This window comes from Zosterops lateralis (genome assembly GCF_965231275.1).
Source record: "Zosterops lateralis genome assembly, chromosome: 16".
Classification (NCBI taxonomy): Eukaryota; Metazoa; Chordata; class Aves; order Passeriformes; family Zosteropidae; genus Zosterops; species Zosterops lateralis.
Window position 1 is genome coordinate 13,766,876 of NC_139776.1, and position 10,336 is coordinate 13,777,211.

The following is a 10,336-nucleotide window of genomic DNA, read 5'->3' on the forward strand; positions in this document are numbered from 1 at the left end:
GGCGGCCCCGCCCCGCGCTCCGAGCGCTTCCGGGGCAGTGCCGGGGCCGAGACGGGGCGGAGGCGGCGGCTCCATCATGGTGAGTGAGCCCGGTCCGGAGTCCGGGCGGGGCCCCTGTGCCGCCCTCGGGGGTCTCTGTGCCCTCCCCCGGCCCTCGGGGGCTCCTGCGGCCGGCGCGGGGCGGTCCCGGTGCCGGTCCCGGCACCCCTTAGGCACAGGCGGGGCCCGGGTAAAGGCCAGACCCCGCCGCGGGCCCCGGGGGCTCTGCGGGGCCGGGAACGCCCGGCCCGGCCCGGCCCGGTTCGGTTCGGTTCGTGTTGGGTTGTGTGTCGGGTTCGGTGTCAGTCCCCCAGACGGGGTCGTGTTGGTGCGGGGCGGGCCCGGGGGTCCCGGCGTCCCCCCCGAGGGGCTTCACCGGCTCCGCCCGGCCCCGAGTCACTGCGGGAGCGGCCGCACCTTCACCCGGCCCCCATCCAGCCCAGCGCTGTGCCGGGGAAACGCTCACAGCAAATCCTGCATTTGCTACGCCTGCCAGGGCACATCCCTAAAGCTGGCAGCAGGCAGGAAAAAAAAGACTGGGTTTGGATGTTTAGTAACCGGGGCTGTATTCGTTCTGTTGTGATTGTATTGGAGGCTTCTTCTTGCTCAGATGTGTTGCTGGCTATTGCATGTTGATGAAACTGGGGATCAAAATATGTCAAAGTTTCTAAAGAAATAAATGCTGACCGAAGTTGCTGAGGGAAAATTGAAATTATCTAATAAGATGTATTTTTTAGGCAAACCTAGGAGCTCAGGTATTCCAGATGGAAACAGGACAATAAAAGCTGCTATTGTACATATAGCAAAGGATATTTAGCAGCAAAATGGTGTTGAGGGAGTGTTTATTCTCCTTTTCTAGAGTGCATCTCTCTTTCTCCATGTGCCATCTCTTGTAGTTATTCAGCCCTTCATTAAAACGGGGTTTGTGTTTTTCATGGATTAAATATGTAATTTTTTTCTCAGTATTATTTTTCTTGGTCTGGTGAGCTGCACTGGCTTGTGGAGGTGCTGGATGAGCCCCAGAGTGGGAATAGGAGGAGCAGTTGAATTGTCAGAGCAGATCACCCACCTGTGATTAAATCAGCTGAAGATGTCAGAGGAAATTAAAAACTGGTGTCCTTCTTTATGGATGGTGCTTTGTATCTGAAATAAGGTCCTATGAAGGAAAGTGTTTAATCAGGACTTAAATAGTGCTAGTAAGAAGGCAGGAAATCAGATCCTAATTTCTTAATAGATTGAACATTTTGCCACTATATTTTCTCAGCATTTGTACACCCTTTAGTTTGGTGTTTAATTTCCTTTGTTTTCCCTTGTCATATTGAGAATAATCAAGACTTTAGTTGAAAATACTTGAATTTTTCTGTGCTGGATTACCCAGAACAACTTCTGCTCCATGAAGACCCGCTCAGGGGGTCCCATCTCTTGTGAGCCTCGGGTTGTGTTACCAACAGCACCCCGAGGAAAGTGCTGGTGCTGCTGAGCTGGTGTTGTCTTGTGCTGTGTTTGTTGTTGGACAATGTCTCTTCCCAGAGAACAGAGCGTGTGACAACTTTGTGCCTGTTTGCTGTGGGAGGAGGTGGAAAGGATTGTTCAGGGTGCCCAAGGAACGCAGCCTTGGCCAAATGTCCCTTGTAGGTCTCACCTGTCCTTGTTTGGGTGATTCTTGTCTCCCTTCCTAAACCATTTCTGGGGGACTCTGCCATGCAGGATCTGAAATGCTGCTTGTTTCTGTTTCCTTTAATGGGAATAAAAAATGCCAAAATCTCATCCAGCTGTGGAAATCAGCTCAGGTGCAAGGGTTTCCCACCTTACTATAGATGCCATAGTTCCATTTTGATGGGTGTCTTATAGCAGGAAAGTTGTGCAGAAGGTACTGAAACCTCCTTTGATGGTTTTTATAGAGCAGACAAAGGACTATTGCCTTGATCTGCATTGCATTTTTCCTTTTTTAAGTTGTAAATTTTTGGCAGTGGTTACAGCCTTGAAGCCATCCCAGCAAAAATCAGAATTACAAACAAAGCGTGTTCATTCATTATTTTCCCCTCATTTCTCTTATTTGTAATCACTTTTGGCATTTATTTGATAAAAGGGAAGGTCACCTTGCACCCACAATGTATCTTTTTCCTACTTTTTTTATAAATTCCATGTCCATTTTAGAAGATGATTTTTGTTTGACACCTAAATTGTAGCAGTCTGGCTGCAGCTTCCAGCTGCAAGTCTTCAGCAGGAGGCTTGGGGAAGAGGAGAGAGGGGAGTTCCAGGATGATAATCACAAGTGAGTGAAGAAGAAAGGCAGATGGAAAATAACTGGAAAGATCATGCAGAAAAGGTGATACCAAAGTACAGACACTTGGCTGTGTAAACCAGTGTAGGCAGTGGCTGTTTAATCATCCCGGTGCAGCTTTGTTTTCAGCCACGTTATCCCAAAGCTTTGGTGGGAGGCAAAGAGCAGCTGTAACCCTGTATTGATTTGTGCTTTGTCTTGCAGGCTGAGGTGGAGGAAACACTGAAGCGAATCCAGAGCCAGAAGGGAGTGCAGGGAATCATCGTGGTTAATTCGGAAGGTGCTGTGTCAGCCTCACTTTTCTGACTTATCACTTATTCCAGCCGCCCACTTTGAGGGCTGCTGCTTGTACCACTTGCACATAGCTTAGAGTCTGGGTTTGGGAGAGGTTTTCCTGCAGCCCAAGGAGATAGATAGTAGTCAGGCTACAAGAGAAAATTGGTTTCAAATTTCTGCAAGCTCACTTTATTATTTTAGGAAATAAAATAATTTGCAAAAACGTTGAAATATTTGAGTTATGGCAATGTTTGAAACTGAGTGAAAACTTTAATCAATAGCACCGAGGCTCTAACAAGATGTAAGTCTTTCTGCTGGGCCTGTCCAGAGCACTGCTGGCCTGGCAGATTCCAGTTCTTTAGCACTGTCTAGTGCTTGTGGTCTCGTGGAACTCATCAGCAGGTTATCTCTTTTTGGACTCTCTGTAGAATTCAACAGAGCAACTCCTTTGGAGTACTCTGAATACACTGTGAGCAGCCCAAAAATTGAATATTTCCTAGAAATAATCCTTAGAAAAGATGACAGTAGCTACATATGAATATACTGAGGATCAGATCATGCAGCTTGGCTCCTGCTCACTGCTTTTTTATGATGGTTGAGTGGGTTGTGCTGTCCGTGCTGCAGCTGTAGTTGCTGGAACATGCACCTGGTTCTGCCCTGTAGAATTTGATACCTAGGTGCTGTGTTCTGACCCAGGAGTTGGGGTTTGACTGGATTTTGGTGGGAAAATGCATCTAATGGGTGGCTGAAGTGTAAGGGAGGGAAAGCTTTGGCTGAACAGTGTCTGCCCTCCAGGCTGATTATCACTGAACGAGGGACCTCCCAGGACTGCTCCACCTCTTAGGGCTGAATGTTGGAGCTTCAGCCTTGGAGCTGTGTGATGCAGCAGCTGATGTCCTCCATAATCACTGATCCCAGCTTGGCCTAGCTCAGTATCATTTAACTGATGCTGGGGAGCCTTTCTGAAGTCAAAAAGGTGTCCCCAGTCAGGAGAAAAAAACTGCAACATTGGTATTTTCTGTCTCCTCTACAGATAATTTTTTTTTGTTTAATTTATTTCTAACTCTCAAAATGCAGAAGTAAAGCACTGATGCTCCTAGAGTTAAACCATTCTCACCTACACCTGTGGTCCCACATCTCAGCTTTTTCATGTCTTGTTTTTCTTCATGTTTTCCTCTTGCCTTCAAAGAGAACACTCCTAGGCCCTGATGCAGTGACAACCGAGGTTGGATCTGGGGATGCCCAGTGCACAGTTGGTTCTGGAGGTTTGTCACTGAGCCTTGCTGTCCCCTCTCATGCAGGTATTCCCATCAAGAGCACCATAGACAACTCCACCACCATTCAGTACGCTGGGCTCATGCACAGCTTCATCATGAAGGCCAGGAGCACCGTGCGGGACATCGATCCCCAGAACGACCTCACATTCCTGCGGATCCGCTCCAAGAAAAACGAAATTATGGTTGCTCCAGGTAGGAGAGAGCAGGGTGAAAGCAGGAATCTGGGAGTCCAGCAGGTTTTCTCTTGAGACTGACACTGTCAGCCTGGAAGGACTCTGCCTGCTGCTTTTGTTCACATGGGATAATCCATTCTTTACAAGAAGCTGTTCTACTTTCTGGAGAGTTGAAAGCTTTCTCATTGACCTAAGTTTCCTTTGTCATGTTTGAATGTAGCAAACCCCTTCCCTCATTTTGTCTAGATTAAAGTATATCAGATAATGCCTGAGAGAGTGCTGCACCCTCTCATGCTTTGTTTTTCAGTATAAAACCCTAGGATTTGAAAAGAAATATGTTCTGGGAGCAATTTCCAACACTGTGGACTGAATGATAAGACAGTCCCGACTTTCCAGTTCTGGGAGAAGTATTAGAGCACACTGTAGCAGTAATCATGAGTTGTGGTATACAGCAGCAGCAGCAGCAACCTTCTTTTCAGGAAACATCCTCAGTATTTTGTTGAATTCCAATCTGGGAAGCAGCGAGATGGGCGCACATCCCTCATGTGGCAGGAATTCAGCCTTGTCCCTGCATGCTCCCTGCTGAGATAGGCTGGTGGAGAGGCCAAGCAGGGGATGGCAGTTGCCCTAGGCAGGCATGGGTCAGGGCAGATTTTAACACAGGCTCTGGTTCATGTTGAGGCAGCCTCAGATTTCCACAGGAAGGATGGAAAGAGGGAATAAACATTGCTCCAGAAAAAACAGCTGTGGCCCCCAGTGTGCCTGTGAGAGAAAGGCAGTGGCCACCTTTCACCAGTGTGGCATGTGCCAGTTACTGTGGTTTCCTGGCACAAACTAAACATAAATTCATAAACATAAATTCAGCTGCCTTGGGAACATGCAGTTTCTAAAGCTGAGAGTTTTTCTCAGAAAAACCCATACAATAAATGATCTGACACTTGGAGCCTGTTTTGCTCATTGAGAATGGATGTCAGGGCTCTGGAGTTCCCACAGCACATCAGAGAGATGTGAAAATTGTTGGAATTTACTATTTCTGTGAACAAATACCAGCAGTGAAAGAATAATTTTCTTTTCTTTTTCTCTCCAGATAAAGACTATTTCCTGATTGTCATCCAGAATCCAACTGAATGATTACACTGACTCAGTCTGGTTTTTTCCCTTTGCCTGTTATATTTTCCCTGTTTTATTTTTTATTTAATGGTAAAGAATAGAGCATTAGTGTTAACTGTGCTGTGACTCTTCAGTAAGGTTTAGGAAAATTAAAACAGATGGTTTTGTTGTCTACAAACAGAAAAAAATGGCGCTTTTTCTATCACAAGTCGTTTTGAGGGGGAGCTGGTGAGTTGGAATTGGGCAGTAAAAAATGCAACAGATTCTTTTAATAGCTAAGATAATATAATAAAATTCAAGTAATAACCAAAAAATGACTACTCTTTGTATGCTTCTATGCTTCTTTCACCACTGAGCTGTGCTTTTACACTCCTAGTTTTGAATGTCTGTAAATATGGCTGCCTGTCCTCTAGTTCTGTCTTACTCTCTTGGTTTTACTTCAAAAAAGTCTGACCATAAGAAATTAAAAAATGTCACCAGTAACTTGTTTTGTCTTATGTATTTTTCTTATCAAGATTTTAAGTTTTCTCATGATTGGTTGAGTTTTTCTTCAAAAAACAGAATCTTCCTAGGACTGTTTTTGTTTGTCTGTTGCTTTCTCTGAACAAGGATTTGGCCCAAGGGCGTGTGCAGTGCACTCACAGTTGGCTCTTGTGTTGCAGCATTTTCCTACCACTTTTTCTGTTCCAAACAGAATTTTCATGGTTAAGGAAGGCCATTGAGGCCACCCATGGGAGAACTCACACTATCACAGCTCAGTAGCCAGTCTGATCTGCCATATTCCTTTAGTACTTTTTTATTAATGCAAATAAAGACAAAAAAAAAGCTCACATGGTTACTCCAGAATGCTCAAGGGGTTATTTTGGTGGAGTTTTTCTTAAGAAAACAAAAACAGGGCTGGGGGTTGCTCTGGAAAGTGCAGCTGTGGAGATTTAAGTAAAAATGTTGGTGTTGACTTGGGCACTTGTGGTTTTCAGAGCCCAGTGAAGGGTGGGTGTGTGGGACTCAAATAGCCAAGGTAACCTGCCTGTGCAGGGTTTTCTCTGTGCATTTGCAGACCTTGACATAAATTTTCAGACTGTGTCTAATCTAGGTGGTGGCCATGACTCTGGAGGTCAGAAATGCCTGTTGGGGTCTGTAGCCCTGTAGCATCCCTGCTTTGGGTGTCCCAGCTGCCCTCGTGACTGTTGGTTGTTGCTGTTCATGAGCTGTTTCTCCCTTTTATACTACATCTGGTTTAAGCCATTCCATCAAACACAGGGAATAGGGTCTGGAAAACTGCTTGGCCTTTGGAGCAGCTCCTAATACATAGCAGTTTACATAATGCATGTGATCTGCAATAATTGAATGCTGCCTCCCAAAAAAATTACCTCCAGCAAGCTGAAGTCTGGGTAATAACTGAACAGTGAGCCAAGGCAGAAGAAAAATGTGACCTCAGTGATGTCTGTGTTATTTGTAACACAGAGAAATATTTCCTTGGAGGTGGTGATCTGCTTATGGATTTTGGCTTTCCCAAGTAGATGGCAGTGCTGCTTCTCTGAACAGTGAAAAACCTGCAGTGTCCTGCATTTTTTTGGACACTTCCTTAAGGACAGCTGTCCTACCAGTAGCTTTGTGTCACAGGAGCTTGGTACATAGAGTGTTGAGTGTTGGTTTTACTTAAAACAAGTTGTAATAACCTATTGCGAAACAAAAGATCATGGCCCTTTTCTGTTGTGTCGAGATCATAAACTTGCAGTGAAATGACAGAGCTCCTGCTGTGTGCTGGTTGGTTGGAGGTTTGGGGGTTGGTTTCAGGTTTTTTTCTCAGGGATTGAGAGCAGCCTGGCATGAAATATACTTGGGAATCTGAATTGAAAGGCTCTTAAGCTGAGTTTGGAGTCAAGGAGCTTGTCAGATTCATCTGGGCCTTGCTTAGGCCATGTAATGTCACCTTTACACCAGCATCCCAAGTTCATTCAGAATTATTTTTTAAAACTGGCTAGAGGTGAAGAAAGCTGAAGAACAACTTCCATTTAGTTACTATGGAACAAAGTAACTAAACTAAATAGTAACTAAACTAATAAACTAAACTAAAGTTTATTTGGATCAAGACCATTAGAGGGTCGCAGAGCTGGCATCAATTTCCATGTATGAAAGTTGGGGGAGGGTTTCACTTTCCTGCGTTATTATAAAGAGGGTAAAAAAAAAAAAACAAAAACAGAGTGGATGGAGCTCAGTTTCTGGTCCTGTGCTTCATGGGTCTGGGCCTGGTTAGTTGTATGGTGAAACTACTGCCAAACTGAGGAAGACTGGAAAAATGAGCATTATGGTTCCAGTCCTTTTTCATAGTCAGGATCACAGGAGGCCTGAACAGCCTGTCCCACCTGCACCCTGGAGCTGCTCTGTGCTGGGGCTGGAGACTGGTCTGGTTTGCTGTCTTGGAAAAGTCAGTTTTGGTTTTGGTGGATCCTTGTCAAAGGCCTAAGAAGCATCTGCTGCTGGGAAAACAAACCCCGATGGATTAACAAGGTAATGAAAGGGATTTTGGGGCATGGCTCTGGGCTGGGAAAAGCAGCACTTGAGTCCCAAGCGTGTGTCTCTTGTGCTGCCTCTGTGCTGAGACAAGGCTCTGACAGAGGAGTGGAGGTAACACTGTAGAAGCTGAGCTTGGAGACACCTTCCCTGGATTTGTGTTGGCTCCAGAGCCCTCCCACGTAACTCCTCCCCGGCCTAAGGTGGCTGATGACAGTGTCCTTCACATACAAGACACGGAGGAGCTGCAGCTGCCCCATCCCTGGGCATGTCCATGGCCAAGCTGGACGGGCTTGGAGCAACCTGGGATAGTGGGGGGGTATCCCTGCCCATGGCAGGGGTGGGACTGGATGAGATTTAAGGTCCTTTCCAACCCAAACCAGAGTGTGATTTATGTTTGATCTTGTCTTAGCTACTTCTCTAGGGGCCAAAGGCAAAGGTCCCACACCAAGAAAGGCTGAGCTAAAGTGAGCAGAGCTGAGGCAGCTGGGGGTGCCGGGGCAGAAGCTCAGACACTTCCCGGGCCAGCAGGAGCCTGAGCATCCACACAGTTCTGTTGACCAAAATACACTTCCTTTACCAGCATTACAGGATTCCTTCAGGAATATTTCCCTCACTGCTGTGGTTTCACAAGGTCCAGGAGTGCTCATTATCAGTGGTGCTGCACTGTGGAATGCTGGCATGCGGGAAGCTCCTTGTTGATTCCAGGTCATGTTAGGACAGCTCACTGGTGCCTTAAACCTTTGACTGATCCAGGGGAGGCAGGTTGGATCTGAAATGCACCTCCTTAAATAAGGAGTTTTGCCAGTGAAAAAAGTAAGACCAGACAAGAGAGGCATTAATATGTGAAGGATTGTTTGGGAACCTGAGGAAGAAGTGTATAAATTAAATCAAACTTCTTTGATCCAGATCCTATTTCTGGAAGTACATTAACATGCTGAGAAGCTCCAGAGTTCCTATGAAATGGGTTTTTTTTTCCTCTCTCTCCAGGTGTTTGAATAATGGTCTGTGGAATTATGGCCCCAGTCTTGCAGTGAGGTCTGCATGGATAAAACCAGGGGCCACATCACTAAAATGGAAAGACTTCCACATTCCTCTCATCAAAAAGAGGTTCACACTTTATAGCAACATTAATAAACCCCTTTGCTGAGGATGAAGTCTGTAAGGGTCATCACTTGCCGTATCTGATTCAACATTCTTGCTCTCCCTTCAGTATTCTCTGATTAACAGGACCTATATCAGAGATCAATAGCTCTGCCTGTATCTCAATTATGAAAGTGAATACTTCCTTACCAGTATGTGCTCATTTAATTACTGCTGGGTCAAGGAAAATGCATTATATTTGCCACAAAAGTGTTTTCTTTCTTTGGTAAACTCAACAAGGAAACAAGAATTTCTTCAATTCTTGTTAAATGTATATTTGTTTTAATTGGTGACACAATAATTGGAGCAGTTCTTTCAAAACTGCATCTTTCATGTTGGTTTTTTTACCAAGGTTATACTTAATCCTTTAACATTTTGTGTTTGTTCCTGTTTTGTGCCAATTCACTGTAACAATGAGACATTGCTCCAGCATGATATAGCTCCTGTTGTGGCGTGCAGTGAGGAGGGATATTAGACCTGGTGAAACACTGACGCTCTGTTTGCAGTTGTTTTTTATTCATTTACCAGCTCCAGAAATAGCTGCCCTATTTGTAGTCGTACTGCGGGCTTTAATGTATTCAGCATAGCCACGGCTCTGAATGCAGCAGGGAAAACAACGGGCTCGTTAGCAGGGAGATCATTGGGGTAGATGTGGGAATTGCAAATGCCTGAGTATCTGTGTGAGAGTAGTTTGTCCAGGTTTGTTGGCTGGAATCTGTGGTCTGAGCTGTTGTGGCTTCATCCCCACACAATCTTTCCTTCTCCTCCACCCTTCTCACAACAGCCACGTTTGCTGCCCAAAGCTGGCAGTGACACCTGGAAGATGTTTGAGCCGAGATGTCCAGAAGATGCCACTGCAGGCTGGGCTCACAGAGACCTCTGTCCTTTGAGCACCTCTGGAAATCCCAGCCCAGGTGTACTTCTGCTTCTGCTGCTTTAAACAAGGTCCTCAGGTGCTCTGTTCCATCAGGGCTGGAAAAAATGTTCATGTTTGGGGTCATCTCTGAATAAACCATTATGTTCCATGGGGAAATGGGGATGCTCTGCCATGGTGCTCCTAGGGCAAGGCTGGCCCTATGTCACAGCTGCTCTCTCTCATGTTGGGGCTTATAAAAGAGAGGCAGATAGTAATAGAGCAAGAGGGAATAGTTTTAGACTAAAAGAGGTTAGATTTCGATTGGATATTAGGAAGGTGCTCTTCCCTACAAGGGTGGCAAGGCTTGGCTCAGAGTGCCCAGAGAAGCTGTGGCTGTGTCATCCTTGGAAGCGTCCAAGGCCAGGTTGGACAGGGCTCAGGGCACTCTGGGATAGTGGAAAGTGTCCCTGCCCGTGGCAGGGGTGCACGGGCTGGGCTGGACGGTCCCTCCCAGCCCGAACCCGCGCGCGGGCCCGGGGCTCTCCCGGCACCGGGTCCCCGCGGGGCCCATCGGGCCGAGCTCCGGGGGCGCGGGGTGGGCGGGGCCTCGGGCGGGGCAAGCCCCGCCCCCGGCGGGCGGGGCCCGGTGACGTCACCGCAGCTC

At 46.5% G+C, this 10,336-nt stretch overlaps 1 protein-coding gene across 1 annotated transcript; it reads left to right on the forward strand.

Annotated features, from left to right (window-relative positions):
- Nucleotides 1-11: 11 nt before the first annotated feature.
- On the forward strand, nucleotides 12-5,642 carry DYNLRB1 (dynein light chain roadblock-type 1). The gene is made up of 4 exons (XM_083872964.1): nucleotides 12-79; nucleotides 2,528-2,603; nucleotides 3,901-4,068; nucleotides 5,137-5,642. Exons 1-4 carry the CDS (start codon nucleotides 77-79, stop codon nucleotides 5,178-5,180), a joined length of 291 nt encoding a protein of 96 aa, XP_083729090.1. The 5' UTR covers nucleotides 12-76; the 3' UTR covers nucleotides 5,181-5,642.
- The last annotated feature ends 4,694 nt before the right edge of the window (nucleotides 5,643-10,336 follow it).

Coding starts and splice junctions, on each gene's coding strand:
- DYNLRB1 (XM_083872964.1), top strand. Junction 2,604..3,900: donor CATCGTGGTTAATTCGGAAG/GTGCTGTGTCAG, acceptor CCTCTCATGCAG/GTATTCCCATCAAGAGCACC. Junction 4,069..5,136: donor CGAAATTATGGTTGCTCCAG/GTAGGAGAGAGC, acceptor TTTTCTCTCCAG/ATAAAGACTATTTCCTGATT.